Source organism: Dreissena polymorpha, chromosome 2 (assembly GCF_020536995.1).
Source record: "Dreissena polymorpha isolate Duluth1 chromosome 2, UMN_Dpol_1.0, whole genome shotgun sequence".
Lineage (NCBI taxonomy): Eukaryota > Metazoa > Mollusca > Bivalvia > Myida > Dreissenidae > Dreissena > Dreissena polymorpha.
This window is the reverse complement of record NC_068356.1, coordinates 40033419-40053216: the sequence shown is the minus strand read 5'-3', so window position 1 is coordinate 40053216 and position 19798 is coordinate 40033419. Positions and strand designations below refer to the sequence as shown.

Below are 19798 nucleotides of genomic sequence, written 5' to 3'. Positions count from 1 at the left end.
CCCATTTGTTTGTTTGTTGGTTGGTTTTTCCATTCATATGAGGTAAACCCGAAATAACGCATTTCATAAATGGCTATTAATGCTCACTTTTAAGCTTTGATTCAGTTTACTTGATTGGATAATGTCTTTGACACAACCACACCACCCATTGACCTCATTTTGACCTTGAAAGGGAATTACTTTTACCTTTAGACTGAAACAAAGTCAGCAGGTCTTAATTCTTGGTTTACCCCACATTGGTTTATTTGATGCAACATCTGGTGTTCCTTTAACCTAAGATTTCCCTTAGTAAAAACCAGCCCGAGGCTATTGTTAGTTTATAGCAATGAGCCTAGTTCTGAGCAATCTGGGCATAATTCATGTGCCTTGAGTGTCATCCCAGATTAGCCTGTGCAGTCTCCACAGGCTATTCAGGGAAAACAGATTCCGATTTCACGGAATTTTTCATGTAAAGAAAGTTTCCACTCAATAAAAATCCAGTTTAGGCAGAAATTGTTGTCCGTGATTAACATGTGTGGACTGCAGGGGCTAATCAGGGACAACACTTTATGCACATGCATTAAGCCCAGTTTTCCCAAAACGAGGCTTAAATGATCTTCAGAATCGTTAGGTGTTTGTTATTTCAATCTACTCATCCTATTACCTCCCCTTGTTTCAGAGCTGCCTGCCAGCGCCGCCCAGGAGCCTCCTCCGACACCCAAAACGACGACGCAATCCACATCTGCATCAACCATGTCCGCATCTCAGTCGCGGGGCATGTCGGCGCCCAGTCTGCTGGCATACAACCAAACTAGTGCGCCACACATGCAGTCCAGTATGTTTGGGGACCACTACCAGATGAATTCCATGTCATGTGGGAACTTTGAGCATGGAGACCAATACACCGAAATGAAATCGGGCATGGAAGGTATGTTCTCTCAGTATGAGAGCAGTCCAAGTGATCTAAGGGACTCTGTGAAACTAGAGGTTAAGAATGAGCCTGCTAGCCCTCAAACCACGGTGAATGTGTATCCACCTGTGGAGGACTCGGACTCTAATGACTTGTTTGATCTAAATGAAGTGATGAATGGGGACATTAATGGCGACTTTAACGCCATGGACTGGACGCCCGATCCAGATTTTGGGGACCTTGATCTGGCTGACACTGACACTGCTGGCTTCAGTTCGGCTATGGATACCAAAACCAGCGAACATTCGTCATTGACGATACCGCTTGTTCAATCTCCACAGCGCTCGGTGCAGGGCTCTGAGCCTGACCTCTCCAACATGGGTATGGGGGACATGGACTCGCACACCAGCATGCAGATTGATGTGCCAGACTGGCTGGATGTGATAATGCCTAGTACGGGGTTCACGCCTATCAGCGCTTTTGCTCCGATGTCTTTCCCTGCTGACCCGATACTTACACCACAGACACAGAAGGAGGTTCTAGATTTGTTTAACTTTGACGAGTCAGATCTGAACACTCCGTCAGATCTGAATTGTGGGTCCATGTGGGACAAACTAACAGAAACAACGACATGAACATGGTGTGGATGTGGAAAGTGTCCTCTGATATGGGATCAAACTTGAAATCTGCTATTCTGTTTGCTGTTGAAAACAGTGCCTCCTGAAGTATTTCTCAAAGAAAAGGACCAACCGAAACCGGCTCAAATAGTACTCACCGAGAAATAGGCTTCCGTAGATATAGTAGTGGGTGTGGAATGTCACACCCAGCAGCTGTTAGCCATAACAAGCATAAGCAATTTAGACAGATAGGCAGTATGTATGGTTACACAACCATCACTGAAAAATACTACTGACGGAAATATTATTATCATAACTTTTTGTGATTATGGTTATTATTGTAATCATTTCTTTCTCTTTAATTCAAACAATTTTTATTTGTTTTGAATTCAGTGTGAGATTAAGTGTTGATGCTTACAATTATGAACAATTAATCCTGATGATTCCTGTTGATGTTTATTATTAATAATAAAAAAATTGTATTAACACCCTTATGCATTCATTTGATAGTATTCAGTTTTCAACTACCGCTGTCTGGTTGCTAGATGTAGGTAGTCCATTTTGTTAAGTACACTGTTTTGACACAAGAAGACATAGAGAAAACAAAAACATCTTGACAGTGAATGTGCAAAATGACTTCCATCCCTCTGCAGACAAGTTTTCACCGGTTGCATACCACTAAATGATGGGCCAGAATTGTGACAACATAAATTCTTTCCATGTGGTGTGCATATAGTGCACATTCTTTGTAGATTAATTCTCCAAACCAGTCAGGTAATCTTTGTGACTTATGGTAAAGTGCTGGCATTGATGTCTTTTTATGTCCCCCACCACTATAGTGGGGGACATATTGTTTTTGCCCTGTCTGTTGGTTTGTTTGTTTGTTTTCTACAACTTTAACATTTTGCAATAACTTTTGCAATATTGAAGATGGCAACTTGATATTTGGCATGCATGTGTATCTCATGGAGCTGCACATTTTGAGTGGTGAAAGGTCAAGGTCATCCTTCAAGGTTAAAGGTCAAATATATAGCTTCAAGGCGGCGCAAAAGGGGACATAGTGTTTCTGACAAACACATATCTTGTTTCTATTACATCCTTATATTTAATAGATTGCAACTTACTTGATCTGTATTTTAAATAGGATATCAAGATTATATCTGATGTTTTGCTTATTCTGCACATGCTGTTTCATAAGGATTTGAATTAACCATAACTCTCAGGGATCATATTTTCCCGCAACATCAATCGGTCCGGATATAAATGGGGAAAAGTATCCGAAAATGTGTATCCGAAATCATGACAAATTACGTTAAAATATATACCATTGATTTTGCCATTCATGAAGTTGGTATAATACATGTACAAGTAAAATTCCCTTAGGCATTTTTTTTAAACGGAACGAGTTTTCTCAACTGGTTTAATCATTTGGTATTTCATTGTTGTTTCGTGCGCTGTTTTATCAGACTTTTTTCATCGTTGTCAATATTATTAATCTGTGTAAGTCTATACCGATGTTTTAAATTGTTGTCGACTCGATAATATCTTACAAACATGGACTGAACCAAACAACTGTCTGTGCGTAGATTGGCTACTGACAACAACAAACCAAATAATTAAGAAATAATTTGTTGTCAAATAACGCACGTCCGATAGTTTAGATGCGTAGGGATTTAATCACGACAGCGAAGCATTTGAAACCACGCATCTAATTTTCCGGTCGTGAGTTATTCAGCAACAAAGTATAAAGTACACGAATTATTTCGATTCTAACACGGTTTTACTAAAGATTTATTCAATGTATATTATTTTTCTTGAGTACTATTTTATGTGAAGGTCCGCCCATAAAAATAACTTTCGGCTGTTCTGTCGATCAGATCCGCGACTTTCATTCATAATTATATTACCGGATTATTACGCTGGTGGAAAATGTATCGGCATGTTTTGTTTAGTTACAGCGCGTGCATTCAGACGCGTCTTTTCGGATGCGTCTTTAATCCGCTGTTCACAAGTTTTTGAATCTTGGTCTGTCGTGCAATAAACTGGTCCTGACCGGTTTAGAGACCGCAGCGAATGGTTTATTACACCTAATCGAGATAAGAATGTCATTAGGGTGTGTTAGCATTACCACTGTGTAATCGATTTCATGACATGGGAATTTTAATAGCAAACAGAATCGGACCGACTGTTTGGGATTTTCAATCGGTCTTTCATGACCCCAATCGGTCTAGGACCGACAAAACCGAAAAAAATATGATCCCTGATAACTCTGTAAAAAAGGTTATTAAACCATTACCACTCAGATATGTTCTTTGACCCATTTGTAGTCCCTTAGAAAATAAAATTAAATACCTTTTTTACTTGATTCAAATTTTAAAAATATGTTTAAGTGCCATGCTCCTTAATATTGCATTTTTATAATTTTTAAATTTAAAAATGTTTATCCTTGCAAACTATTTGTTATACATTAGATTAAATAACATTTACTCTAAAACACGGCCTTGTCATTATAATTGTTCCTGGTTTAAGCAATCTGTTTACCATATGTTAAAGTCACAAGTGATACCATAACACTGTATATTGCGCGAAAAGTTGTATGGCATTTGGGGTGGTAAAAAAAACAAGAAGGCAGTTTTTATTCAAGTGTATATTTTGTTTTCTAACAGTTAAATGTAGTTATGTTTAAGTTTTCAAATTTGCTACATGACTATTTCTTTGTCACGTTAAGAGTTTGTTGTTATGGAACATGTTTATGTATTTGTATATAATTTTGTGATTTTTAAGTTAATAAATATTTGTTATTTCTATATGGGTCCAGTTTTGACGGAATGTTGTTTACTTTTTCTATGGTAGTGTTTTATTGTTTGACTTACCAATGTAGCACATGTAGTCAAAACGAGCAAGGTGGGAGGAGCAGGGTGGGATGGGCTAGGCATAAAGGGGAAGGTGGACGGAGCTGGGTGAGATGGGCTAGGCATGAAGAGGAAGGTGGGAGGAGCAGGGTGGGATGGGCTAGGCGTAAAGGGGAAGGTGGAAGGAGCAGGGTGGGATTGGCTAGGCATGAAAAGGAAGGTGGGAGGAGCTGGGTGGGATGGGCTAGGCGTAAAGGGAAAGGTGGAAGGAGCAGGGTGGGATGGGCTAGGCGTAAAGGGGAAGGTGGAAGGAGCAGGGTGGGATGGGCTAGGCGTAAAGGGGAAGGTGGGAGGAGCAGGGTGGGATGGGCTTGGCATCAAGGGAAGGTGAAAGGAGCAGGGTGGGATGGGCTAGGCTCAAGGGAAGGTGAAAGGAGCAGGGTGGGATGGGCTATGTGTGAAGGGGAAGGTGAAAGGAGCAGGGTGGGATGGGCTATGTTTGAAGGGGAAGGTTTGAGGAGGAAGATTGAGCATGCAGGCTCATGCAGAATGCCATCTTTGCTTGACTCCATATAAAACACCTGTTTGTTAACAGAATGCGAACGTTTTATCAGTTGCAATCATGATTTTATCTATAAAAATGATTAGTGTCAACTAAATTATACATTTAAAATATATTTGACATAGCTTAATGTTTCAAAATATTTATGTAAGAAAAAATAACAATCTCTGACATGAATACATAAGTACCTTGATGAAACATTGTATTTGTTGATTTAATCTTTTGCTTGCATCGTTTGCAACACCATGGCAGGTCCAACCCAATTTTAAATGTTAACAAGATAAACACTGCATATATATCTAGAATAGCAATTGTTTTTAGCCATATGGATTGTGCTCCTGCTTGGACCATGGGGAATGTACTGTCTTACAAACCCTACCTTGCCTCGTGGACTACTTACTGTACATTTGCTGTGTTGACCAAGCATAACTTACAAGCAGCTTATTTGTCTGTTTATTTCCCATTCTTGTACATTTGCTTTGAGTGCGGCATTCCATTAACACTTTGAATATTATACACTAAATCACAAAATTTGAAATATTGTAAAATTTTTGAAAATATTATAGTGAATGTGTTTGTTACTATAGATACATAACATTTGTTACATTTTCCCTATCTAAGATCAATCAATCATTTGACAGTCAATACCGGTAATTTATTTTAAATACATACCCATGTGTTCATCCGAATATAAAGATAAAATATTCTAGGAGCATTACCTGCATTTTTGTTTGTTTCACTGTTTTGCTTTTTTGTGCCAGTGAACACCAAAATAAATTATTTTTAAAGAAAATTTACACTCTGGATCCTAGAGATTTATACATAATGGGAAACTAAATAGTTGATAACCTGGTTCAGGGATGGAAAGTAACTTTTCACGTTTGGTTGCCCCAGAAGGGTAGCGCGGCCAAAGAAAGTAAAGTAGCTCAGAAATTAATACACAAAAATCTAATACATATTTTTAAGAAAAAGACACAAAATTATACACTTTTTTCACATTGCTGTCATGACTCGATGCATTATGCCCTTAAAGAGTCTTAATCATTGTCCTTTTAAAAAAATTAATTTATAAACTGCGTTCAACTGTTTCAAGCTTTTTAAAAGGCTAGTTGTTCGGAAGGGCTACCAAATGTTGAAATTGACTTGCCCGGACCTATATGTTCTTGTCCTGGACAAATGGACAACCATTAATTTCTATCCCTGCTGGTTAGTACATGTAGTGTAGAGTCATATGTGTCAGAAGTAACAGGGACCAGGGAGGGCCAACTCCCAGTGGTGTAGAGTAAACCATTCAGCAAGATGGATTGGTCAGGCCGTGTACATTCTAGAAAGCATTATATTGGGAAATCTGACTGTTGAACGTACCATGACATGCAATTAGGGCCCAACAAATTAACTATATATTACTATGTGAAACATTTTTGAGAAGTATTGGACCAAAGTAGTATACTTACCTCCCCAAACATGTAGTCAATAGAGACAAGTTACACCCCTGTGTGCTTAATGTACACCCCCATGTGTGCTTTTCCAAGTGTGCTGCACTGCTGCTGCATTTTGCTCCATCATCTCAATATTCATCAATCTTCAGCTAATTCTTCTTGCAGTTTGCATATCAAAGTCCTGTCTCATGTCATTCTAATCAAAAGTCTGCAGCTTGTTTGCCCTGTTCAAGATGACGGTGTTCCCCATTTCATGCAAGCTGCATCCTGTCTACATTCCTGCCTAGTCATACATCAGTGTGTGTCTCACTAAAGGCAACTGGGCTTAATGCGTGTGTGTAAAGAGTTATCTCATATTAGTCTGTGCTCTCAGTCGAGGCTAATCAGGGACGCCGCTGCTTTTATGCTATTTTTAGGTATAAGGAATTCTCTTCTTAGTCTGTTCTTAGAGTAATCCAGTATAAGCTGAAATTGTCGCCTCTGATTCACAGACTTAACTGGCTAATCTGGGTTGTCACTTCAAGCATATGCATTAAGCCCATTTTTCCTGGAGCTCATTTATTTATTTTACAGATTTCATTCAATCTTCACCAGACTTACTGAAAATAAGTTAGGCCATAATATCTCATCCAAGCCATATTGTCCAATGAATGTTTGAGGGAAGGCTTTTGAGTATTAAAATGCTAATTGGAGATGCAGTTATAATACATTACTGTATCTTAAATTGTCATTTTAAGCAGCAAAATAAGTTTTACCTAGTTATCAACAAACAGGGGGCTTTACTGTATTGCAAATAGCTCTGTACTATTTATACTTGTTTTTCTTCTTCTTTTTTTGGTTTTGGTAAATACACAAAATTTGCATTAATGTTATTTTAGCATTTGTACAGAATTGGCAGAACCTTAACACATTGGTTATGGTAGTACCACTGTTATACTGCTTGTGTTATGGTAGTACCACTGTTATACTGCTTGTGTTATGGTAGTACCACTGTTATACTGCTTGTGTTATGGTAGTACCACTGTTATACTGCTTGTGTTATGGTAGTACCACTATTATACTGCTTGTGTTATGGTAGTACCACTGTTCTACTGCTTGTGTTCACTATGCAACGCAATTATTAAAATGGGTGCATAATATTTTGATTTAACAACTTGACATTATATTTTTTCATTAGTTTGATCTTTTTTTTCTTGAGTTCCAAATAAATAATGAAATGATTTCTCATGCAATTTATAAACAGCATATGTCACTGCATTATATTGTTGTAAACTTGGGATATGAAAAACATGTCATGTATTGATAAAATAAAAAAATAAAAAAACTGACTTGAATGGCAATAAATGTTAACATTTTATCAGTATTTTCACCTTAACTTTCTCAAAAGTTACATTCATTCTAGCAACATGATATATTCAGTCATTAAACATTTTTAATCACATTCTTACAGCTGCTCAATATTATTTATTATTATAGTTTCCATACATAACGTTCATACATGTAGTTGACAATAAGATCTTTTAATTTATAGATTTTTAACTTGGTATTTAATAATGTAAAAAGACTTGGACATGCTATGTGTTGATTTCATAACAATATTTTAACCCTTTCAGTGTGGGAACTGAATTTTAAAGGCCTTTGCAAACAGTTTGGATCCAGATGAGACGCCACAAAACGTGGCGTCTCATCAGGATCCAAACTGTTTGCTATTCTGATAGTGTTCTTTGAAAAAAATCGAAGAAAATGCTAATTTTAGAAATTTAGCAGAAGACATTTTAGCAGAAGACAAATTTCCCAGCATGCATAGGGTTAAACACATCATTTACATATCAAATAAATTCCTGGTATATCATGTATGTTTGTATGCCCCCTTTGAGGATGCTGGCATATAGCAATTGCATTGTCCATCTGTGTGAAGTTTCTTGTCTAAGCCTTATCTTTGCCATATATTCTTGGATTAAGAAATAACTTGGCATAAATACAATCCATAATAAGACAGTGTATTGCATGCTAACTCATTCCCTTGCCTTGAAGGTCAAAGGTCAAATTTGGCATGTCTGTACTGTAATACTTGGACTGTAACTGTTTCACTCATAATTCTATTTTACAATAACTTACAACAAATGACTACCATGAGGAGACTTGCGTGTCATGTTTCACCATTCTCATTAATGCCAAGGTCAAGGTCATACTTAGATGTCAAAATTAAAACTTGGCAATATACTGCATATTTTGGGACATTATCTTGGGGTATCTAAACCTTTTGGACATAATATTGTCTTATTTATTCATTTAACTTGTATCTTTTATCAACCATATTTATAATTAATTAATTGTGTAGCATATTCCTGTTGCTATGTCATCTTACTTTGTCAAGTCTCAATGTTTGACATTTTATCTTCAGAATTTATTTCCAAAACTCTTTCATTTATTGATTTTTCTCTATTATTTGTTACATACCGGTATTATCTCTTTGATAAGGCTAGTTGATTGTTAGAATTGTTATTTGCTTCACAGCTGTACTTATAGAATCGTGTTTGTTATAAACTTGTGCATGCCCATGAGTGTTTTTGAGCCACGCTCTGGGAAAACAGGGCTTAATGCATGTGCAGTCTGCATTGTTCTAATCAGGGACAACACTTGGCTGCTTGTATGGTATTTTTTGTTTAAACAAACTATTTTTAAACAAAAATCAGTTTAGGCGTAACGTGTACTTCCTGGTTAGCTTGTGCTGACTGCACAGGCTAATCTGGGATGACACTTTATGCACATGCATTAAACCCGGTTTTCCCAAAGCTTTTCTCACATGGATCTGTGGCACCTTTAAAGTTTGTATTTTAATTGACGGTTACCCATCCTCAATAAATAATGCTTGAATTAATTTGTGTTTTCTTTTCATATGTTAGAGAGAAATAATTGTTGTTTGCAGTCCATTCAGGTTTTATGCTGTTTGCTGCTCATCAGTATCTAAGGGTTGCAAACTAAGCCTTTAAAACTTGGATCTAGTAAGAAAGATCTTTACTTAAATTTGATTATCTAAGGGACTACAAATGCGTTAAAAAAGTGTTTAAGTGGTAAAGGGTTCAATAATTATGTATCTAAGTGGTAAAGGGTTAAATAATTATGTATCTAAGGGGTAAAGGGTTAAGTAGTTTTGTAATACAAGGCCATGTACAATAGGTTGGGGAGGAGAAAATCTGCTCCTTCTGTAGAATAAACTTAAAAGTGAATACAATCAGTAGAATTCCCAATACCGGTAATCATAATTGTAAGATGTTAGCACATAAGGCAGAAATCTTAATTTACTTAAATCTTATTTAAAATACAAAGCATATCGTTGCTGTCGTTCTCAAACCTCGTAGCTCCAAAATTTTCACAATTTTTTTTTCGTCTATTCCGAATATATGAAGTCTGGCGCGTGTTTTGGGCTATATTGGGTAGCTCTACGCCAATCAGAGCCCTTGAAAAAGCCACATTACTAAATGTTGTAGCTTGATCGTTGGCTTTTTTGTCAGTCGAAAAGTCGCAGCGATAATTGCTATGTCATTTCACCTATAGGTACGTCATTTCGTTTGGACAAATTTGACAAAAACAGTTTTATATTTGCAGCTCTGAGGTCTCCTATCAGGATGAATTGTCGTACCTCATACAAATTACAAAACTGTGGTGACAAAATATTGTAGCTACCATTTCTGAATATCAGTTTCACTCATCAGTATGACTTGCGCGTCTACGGCTTATACCATATTTTGCAGCTTCATTTGTTTGGTATTTTTACAGAATTTCACTTTCTAAAACATCGTTATAAAAAAATGTGACGCTTTTTCTCTCTCCTGAAAAGTTGGCATTTTGTAGGTACGAGGTTTGCGAACGACAGCTGCGATATGGCACTTAATTGCCCACCTGATTACGGAGATCTATGCTAAATTGCAGTTTCAGAGAAGTTTTAATAGCTTAATTACGTTACCTGCTATCATATGCTACTCACCCCGAATGATCGTAATTAATCCGGAAACTTTCTGTCCAAAGAATCCCACACTTTTCATAAACCCGTCGGTCAGGTCAGAATGGTCACATAGTGCCGTGTAGCCGTATAACCAAAACGGGATATTACCCAGAGTCACTCTTATTCCGGATGCGTTATACAAAGGCCAACATTTTTGTTATTTACTTAATTGTTGCTTCTGTTTCGCTGGATTCTTCTGTTTAACAGAATAGAGAAGTTTTTGTATTGTGTTAAAACATTCTCCGTATATATATCCGTTTATTTCTGTATTGTTTTGTGTATTTGTTTGTTTGTTCAAGGCAAAATATGCCTCAAACCCGTGGCTCATGTGGACACATAAGGGCAGCATGGGACAACCATTGTAGCTGCCTGTCGTGTGCAGAATGTACCCAGGATAACTGTTGCCCTTTCTGTGAGCATTGGTCTGCAGATACCTGGGCCATCAAGCGTCGACCTTTCAAGAGTCGTAGACGCAACATGCATAGTTCAGATCAAAGTAGGGAAAGTTCCGTTTGTCGGGACTTTTCACCACACGATCTTGACCATATGCCACCAGGAGATGCCATGCATCGGTCCTTGCCCGGTGACGACACCGGACAAAATTTGCCCGGTCCGTTCATCGGGAACGACCAGTTGACCGGTCCGGAGACTTCACCGGTCACTGGTCAACATTGACCGGTCCGGTCACCGGTCATGCTATGACCGGTGTCGTCACCGGTCAACAGATCACTGACCGGTCCGGTCACCGGTCATGCTATGACCGGTCCGGTCACCGGTCATTGACCGGTCCAGTCACCGGTCATGCTATGACCGGTCCGGTCACCGGTCATGCTATGACCGGTCCGGTCACCGATCATGCTATGACCGGTCCGGTCACCAGTCAACCGGTCATTGACCGGTCAGGTCACCAGTCATGTAATGACCGATCAGGTCACCGGGTACCGGTTTGTGCCACAGACGGTTCCCGTCTCCGTAGATGTTGACACTACCTTGTCAGTACTCCACAAAGGTAGACGCAGCCGCGTTTCTAATGTGAGTCACAGACGTAAACGTGTAGTGTCTGATGTTTCCGGCTACTCCTCCATCTCGGGCTCGTCGTCGTATGACTCATCTACTTCAACAAGCCCTCATCATTATCGGAGGGGACGTCGTTCTCTGTGTAGATTGCCTTGTAAAGAGCGATCACGCCAGCGCTCTGGGAGACGTTCGATCAGGAAGCATCATTCCCAGCGCTGCCGAACAGTGTCTCGGCATCGCAGGGATAAGGGACATTGACCTTCCTCTATTAGGCGCTCTCGAACACTAGGTCCCCTAGTCGATCCATCTTTGAGGAATCTATTGACACCCTTCCACGTGTGTCGGCCTCTATTTTGGCCTCAACACATACTTCAGCCGTTCCTACAACCACTGAGCATAATTTGTATTCAAACACTAGTTTGCATACATATCAGGCTCAAGGTACAGGGGTTAATCTAACCACTTCGGCTGCGTTTTCAGCCCCACGGGTCTCTTCCACATTGCATAGAAGTTTACCCCGGGCTGCCGCTACACCATCAAATCCCAATACTTTGTGGATCCAACAGTCGCCGGGAATCTTTGTCCCTTTTTTGACTGATCCTTTACCAGCAACCTCTGGTATTCAAAGTGAGTCTGCTGACTTGATCTCTGATAGACCTAACTCACCAGCTATATCTTTGATGGTGCCGGAAAACGATTCTCTCATGATAGAAGTGAATGAATCTATTATTCCTACTTCTGTATCCACCGGTTTCAATCAATCCAATGCTCCCGCAGACGGTTCGATTGAGGCGGGTTCGGAGTCTTATGAGGCCGAACTTTATTATTTGGCCTCCATCAATCATGTTTACGAACTAATGGTCAATACCTTAGATGAGGACTTCTGCCCCCGCCCTTCCTTGTCTCTCACAGGATTTGCGGTTACCGTTACAGAACAGGTAGCCCGCAGACGAGAGCCCGGCAGGATAAGTAAGGCGACTTCCCGAGTGGATCTCCGCCTTCCTATTGGCTCTTCCACAATGTCTGTTTTCCAGTCACTTGAGCCAGCCAATAAGCCTTCGCCATCACCATGGAAAGCCCCTAAGGAGCTGACGGAGCCGACAGAGCCTAAACAGATGGACGGCGGGAAAAGTTATAAGGCCCCGGTACCCGACCCTTCTACCGGTTTGGACCTTTCCAAACTTCCGGTTCCTGATGCTGACATTAGTAAGCTGTCACTTACAATGCCTTCATCATCTACCCATATAGCAGTCCCTCTTTCCCTGTTGGAAAATTGGGAGCTGAGAGAACGCCGTTCCATAGGTCTGGCTAACCAGCTAGATCTCATGGCAGCCACAGCCTTAGACTTGGTTTGGGAGCTCTCTGATTCAATCCTAGAGGAGCTCCGTGCCTTGTTGATACATCTTTCACGTACCATGCAGTGTTTATCTCACAATGCTGCGTCGTCTATGTCTGAGATGTTAAGGCTTCGGAGAGACCTCATCCTCTCTTCCTTGCCCAATAATTTCCTTTTGGAAACAGGCGTTAACTCCCTTCGAACTGCTCCACTAACAGCTGATTCTCTTTTCGGAGGGAGGATACAGTCGACACTTACTGCTGATCGTGAAGATCAGATACATGCCTCCTTAGCTAGGAGCAACTCTGGCCAGCGCCCTGTGGTTTTTAAGCGCCCTGCTTCTAAGCCCCCAGGTGCCCCACCGGCCAAGAACGCTAAAAGGGACAGTTTCCTTACTAAGCGTCCGTATGCTCCACGTCAACCCACAAATAGGCCTCCTTTTCAGAACAGAACATCTTCCTATCGGAAGCCTTCTGTAAACCAAAATTGGAGTAAGGGCAAACCCAATGCGGACAAGAAGTCATTTAATCCTTCTTCCGGCAAGGGTGGACCTCCAAAAGGTCAGCCCTAGGTCATACCCCTTTCAACCGCCACAACCTCCGATGCCGGAGGTACCAGTCGGGGCCAGACTTATGCACTTCGCAAATCGATGGCTCCAAATAACTTCGGACGCGTGAGTTCATTCTCTTGTCACACAAGGCCTCACTTTTCAATTCGAAAAAAGGCCCCCACTCTCTCGCGTCCCAATAGATCTGGTATCTCCGCATCCACAACTTCCAGACTCCATTCTCGGACTCCTGGAAAAACAGGCGGTAGAAAGGGTTCACGACCCTTGTTCTCCAGGATTTTACAGTCGCCTTTTCCTTGTTCAAAAGAAAAGCGGCTCCTGGAGACCAGTCATAGACTTAAAAGTGTTCAACACGTTTCTAGTCAAACCTTCTTTCAAGATGGAGACTCCTGCCTTCATTCGGCACTCCATCAAACCCATGCACTGGGGGGTTTCCTTGGACCTGGAAGATGCATTCTTCCATGTTCCTATCCATCCCAACTACCGGAAGTACCTGCGCTTCTCCTTTCGAGGCCAGGTCTACCTATTTCGGGCGATGCCCTTTGGATTGGCCACAGCTCCACGAGTTTTCACCAAACTCATGGCCGCAGTGGGCGCACACCTCCGATTACACGGGGTTCAACTGCTTCAGTATTTCGACGATTGGCTCTTACACCAGCTCGATCGTCGACTGCTTCTGCTACACCTAGAGTTCTCTTGGAAGGAGCTCCTCTCTTTAGGACTCCTTCTCAATGTAGCCAAGTCAGACCTCATTCCCTCTCAGGATTTTATATTCGTGGGAATGAATTTTCTGACCCACATCAATCGGGATCAATCGGTTCAGGGTCTCACCGCAACGTGTATCAGACCTCCTTTTGAAGGTCAGATGGGTGCTGTCCCAATCTCATATCACAGCTCAAGATTTCCTCTCACTCAACGGTATCCTGAGCACTGTAGCAGACTTCGTGCAGTTGGGACGTCTCTTCCTACGTCCTCTTCAGCACTATCTCTCAGCTCAATGGAAATGGTCTCCAGACAATCTGCTAACACAGATTCCCATCCTTCCGTCCTTAGTCCCCCACCTTCAATGGTGGCTAGACGAGGAGACCCTATTGGCAGGAGTACCGCTTCTTCCCCCGCAACCTTCTTTACATCTCATAACGGATGCAAGCATGGAAGGTTGGGGCGCTCACCTGGAACCCCGCAGCCTGACATTATCAGGATTGTGGTCTCCTCAGGAGTCTCTTCTGCACATAAACAATCTCGAAATGCGAGCAGTCTTTCTATCTGTTTCTCAATTCAAATCACATCTTCGGGATTCCTGTGTGATGGTATCGACAGACAACACATCAGTCGTGGCTTACATCCAGAAACAGGGCGGTACACACTCTCACTCCCTGTATCTGGAAACAATGAACTTACTTGTTCTTTGCAAGAGCCTCAACGACTCTCTCTTGTCCAAACACATACCAGGTCGTCTCAACGCCCTGGTGGACGGTTTGTCTCGCAAACACCAGTTACTTCCATCGGAGTGGACACTTCATCAGGAATTGGCCAACCAGATATTCCTCACATTCGGTTATCCACTGGTCGACCTGTTTGCGACCAGAGGCAACCACAGACTTCCTCTGCATGTGAGTCCAGTGTACGAACCAGCAGCGTGGGCGGTAGACGCGCTTTCGTTCAATTGGGATCAACTGGACGCTAACGCTTATCCCCCACCTATTATAATTCCCCAAATCCCCAAAAATTAGTGTGAGCTCTTGCCGGATCCTTCTGATAGCCCCTTGGTGGCCCAGGAGATCCTGGTTTAACGACCTTCTCGGTCTCCTGTGCGAATTTCCCAGGGAACTCCCGCACAGGTCAGATCTCCTATCTCAGAGAGGCAGACTTCACGTGGATCCAGACATGTTCCACTTACACGTCTGGCCGTTATCAGGCAATCCCTGCAGAAGAAACGCTTTTCTGTCAGGGCTTCAACGCTCGTTGCCTCTGCAAGGAGAAAGTCCACCAGAGCAGTCTATGATGCTCGCTGGAAACTCTTCTCTAATTGGTGTGTTTGAGGGAAAATTGATCCCCTCAATCCCTCTGCTAGACGCATAGCGGATTTTCTAATCTATCTCTTTGATGATAAGAAACTTTCTCTTAGCTCCATCAAAGGATACAGATCTGTGCTTTCGCATACCTTGGCTTTTCGTAAGTCATCACACGTCTGTGCTGACCCAGCCATTTCGGAACTGATCCGAGCCATGGAACTTAAACGTCCTGTGCCTCGTTCTCTAACCCCCAAATGGGATTTGGCTTGTGTTCTTGGATCGCTTATTAAAGCTCCCTATGAACCCCTTAATCAGGCTTCTTGACAGTTCCTAACCTGGAAGACCGTTTTCCTTCTTACCATGGCTTCATCCAAACGTAGAAGTGAAATTCATGCTCTTTCTATCGAAGAAAGCCATCTTCGTTTTGATTCCTCCGATGGCTCTGTCAATTTGTTGTCAGCCAGGATTCCTTGCAAAAAATCAACTCCCCTCAATGGCTTCTAAACCCTTCAAGGTCCCAAGCGATGTGTCTGCGGCTTCTATTTCCCGTTGGGTAGCCTCGACTATAAAAAGGGCTTACTCTTCTGTTTCTTCAATGGATTCAGCCCTTTTTAAGATTAGACCGCATGAATTACGAGCAATGTCGGCTTCGTGGGCATATATTAATCATACCCCACTCTCTGACGTGCTTCAAGCTGCTTTCTGGATGAATCAGACCACTTTTTAATCTTTTTATCTTCGTTCTCTGGAGTGCCAACAGGACAACTTGTATTTGTTGGGCCCCCTTGTGGTTGCACAAACGGTAGTATCTTCTACGGCATAGGTATATTACGCTTATCCGTGAATTAAGTTAATACCGTAATAACGAAGATTAGCTGAGAACCCGAGATATGGGTTCCGCTGTGATGGGGAGATTTTTGCGAACCTTCCCGCCGCAGCTGCAAAGTCAGCATATGATAGAAGGTAACGTAATTAAGCTATTAAAACAAATTTTTCTAGTAAAATTCATTTTAATTAGTAATTACTTACCTGCAATCGGTAAGTCCCACCTCCCACCCCGCTCTTCGTCTAATATTTTCATATTGTTTATTAGAATAAGAGTGATTCTGGGTAATATCCCGTTTTGGTTATACGGCTACACGGCACTATGTGACCGTTCTGACCTGCCGACGGGTTTATGAAAAGTGTGGGATTCTTTGGACAGAAAGTTTCCGGATTAATTACGATCCTTCGGGGTGAGTAGCATATGATAGCAGGTAAGTAATTACTAATTAAAATGAATTTTACTAGAAAAATTTGTTTTAATCAGGTTTTCATCAAAGATAAATACCTGCTTACTAGATATGGAAACTGTTAGTAGGCCTGGCCTCATTAAACAGGGGGTTCCAAACATAAAGTTTGTTCGCATTCTGAATGAAATTTCTGATAAAGCAAGCTTCCATGGAGGACTGCTTGGAATTGTGTTTGGGCCAGTTTGGCCATAGTCAAAGTCACTGTCACTAAAATTAAAATTTGAAAAACTGTTTCTTTTCAATTACTTAAATCTACATGGAGATATTCTTCTGAAACTTTGCATGTAAGTAGCTTACATGCAGACCTAGCTTAAATTTCGATACAGGCCAGTCTTCTTGAGGCAAAGCTAGCTTACTACAAATTAGGGATGTAAAAGGATATTAAATAAATAACTAGTTAACATAGAGTAACCGGTTAAACAATTCCAAACAATGTTAGACCAGTGTATCCAAAGATAATTTCCAGTAACTTCGCAGGGTCCACTTTTTTCCTAAGTGCTTTCTTACTTGCAACCTTTACTAACTATCGTAAGGGGACTGTGCAGGCAAAGTTATGTAACTCTGACTGGCATTTTGACGAAATTATGGGCCCTTTACACTTGAAAATTTGGTTAAGTTTTGTGTTTTGGTCCACTTTACCCCTAAAGTATCATAGATATTGCTTTCATACTTGGAATACTCGCAAATTATCATAAGGGGACAGTAAAGGACAAGTTGCATAACTCTGGTTGTCATTTTTACAGAATTATGGCCCTTTTTTGACTTAGTAACTTTAAATATATGGTTACATTTTGTGTTTAGATCCACTTAACTTCTAAAGTATCAAGGCTATTGCTTTCAAACTTCAAATATTTTCATGCTATCATGAGGGTACTGTACCTGGCAAGTTGAATTTTACCTTGACCTTTGAATGACCTTGACTCTCAAGGTCAAATTATTAAATTTTGCTAGAATTGCCATAACTTCTTTATTTATGATTAGACTTGATTGATACTTTGACAAAACAACTCTTACCTGACATACCACAATAGACTCCACCCAAACCATCCATCTCCCCCATTTTTTTGTTTAAAGATCATCTAATAAATGACCACCACACCCTCACACTAAACCCACTCCCACCCCCAAAAAATAATTTTATGCCCCTGGTTGGGTGGCATATAGCAGTTGAACTGTCCGTCAGTATGTCAGTGTGTCAGTATGTCAGTCAGTCTGTCCGTCCGAAAAAAAACTTAAACATTGACCATAACTTTTTCACTATTGAATATAGCTACTTGATATTTGGCATGTATGTGTATATAATGGAGCTGCACATTTTGAGTGGTGAAAGGTCAAGGTCATCCTTCAAGGTCAAATGTCAAATTTATGGTGTCTGTCCCTCCGAAAACTTTAACATTGGCCATTACTTTTTCAATATTGAAGATAGCAACTTGATATTTTGCATGCATGTGTATCTCATAGAGCTTAACATTTTGAGTGGTGAAAAGTGAAGGTCAAGGTTATCCTTCAAGGTCAAATGACAAATATATGGCGTCTTTCCGTCCGAAAACTTTAACATTGGCCATAACTTTTTTAATATTGAAGATAGCAACTTGATATTTGGCATGCATGTGTATCTCATGAAGCTGCACATTTTTAGTGGTGGAAGTTCAAGGTCAAGGTCATCCTTCAAGGTAAAAAAAAATAAAATCAAAGCGGCGTTCTCATGTAACTGCACATTTTGAGTGATGGAAGTTCAAGGTCAAGGTTATCCTTCAAGGTCAAGGACATCCTTCAAGGTCAAAGCTCAGAAAAATCAAATCGGCGTTCTCATGAAGCTGCACATTTTGAGTGGTGAAAGTTCAAGGTCAAGGTCATCCTTCAAGGTCAAGGTCATCCTTCAAGATCAAAGGTAAAAAAAAATCAAAGCGGCGTTATCATGAAGATGCACATTATGAGTAGTGGAAGTTCAAGGTCAAGGTCATCCTTCAAGGTCAAGGTCATCCTTCAAGGTCAAAAAATATATATTTCAAAGCCGCGTTCTCATAAAGCTGCACATTTTGAGTGGTGGAAGTTCAAGGTCAAAGGTAAAAAAAAAATATTAAAAAATTCAAAGCGGCGCAATAGAGAGCATTGTGGTTCTGACGAACACATCTCAAACATCTCACATTTTCAAACATGGTTAAAAAAACACTTTATATTTATTTTTATTTATATTATTGTATTTTTTAAATACCGTCCAACCATCCCACACAAGAACCCCCCCCCCCCAAAAAAAAAATTGCATTTTGGAAGATAATGTAATAAATGACCACACCCCCACACTATACACCCCTCTCCACTCCACACCTTCCTCCTTTGTGATTGAAATTGAGAAAGGTCCCTACACCTTTAAAAAGAAAAATAGATGAGCGGTCTGCACCCACAAGGCGGTGCTCTTGTTAATCATCTGAGCACTTACAATAATTAGGGCAAGTTTGAATCTTGATTCTGTTTGTCCAGAAAAATTGTACAAAAAACCGTTTTGCCATCGTTGAAGCCAGATTTATTTTTAAATCTTGATGAAACTTGAACAAAAAAATTACCTTGACATTATCTAAACCAAGTTTGAATCTGGTTCTAGTGTGTCCCATAATCAGGCCAGGATAAATAGGAGTAAAACTTTGTTGCCATTCTAAAAGCCACATTTATTATTCAATGTTGGCCAAACTATCAGATTTTTTATTTTTGACAATAACTTGACTGATCTCTGAATCAAATACCGTTAAAAACCTGGTCAAATCTTATATGAAACCTCATTAACCTCTTAAGAAGGCTCACACGCCTGGTCAAATCTTATATGAAACCTCATTAACCTCTTTAGAAGGCTCATTAAAACCATGAAATTAATTAAAAATTGTCAGAAAATACCCACATATGAATGAAGCTCTCAGGCTTGCTTTTTTGCTCACCTGAGCACAACGTGCTCATGGTGAGCTTTTGTGATCGCTTTTTGTCCGTCGTGCGTCGTCCATCGTGCGTCGTCAACATTTTGCCCTGTGAACACTCTAGAGGCCACATTTATTGTCTGATCTTCATGAAATTCGGTCAGAACATTTGTCCTATTGATACCTCGACTGAGTTCGAAACTGGGTCATGCTGGATCAGAAACTAGGTCACAAGGTCAAAAAAAAGAAAAACCTTGTGAACACTGTAGAAGTCACATTTGATGCCCAATCTACATGTA

At 40.6% G+C, this 19798-nt stretch overlaps 1 protein-coding gene across 2 annotated transcripts in view; it reads left to right on the top strand.

Moving 5' to 3' along the window:
* LOC127866710 (nuclear factor of activated T-cells 5-like) overlaps positions 1-4311 on the top strand; it is a 34524-nt gene extending 30213 nt beyond the window's left edge. For both annotated transcript variants that reach the window (XM_052407452.1, XM_052407451.1), the window contains exon 10: positions 659-4311. In XM_052407452.1, the coding sequence (XP_052263412.1) occupies positions 659-1524 (866 nt within the window). In that variant the 3' untranslated portion in view covers positions 1525-4311. The remainder of the gene's footprint in view (positions 1-658) is intronic.
* The last annotated feature ends 15487 nt before the right edge of the window (positions 4312-19798 follow it).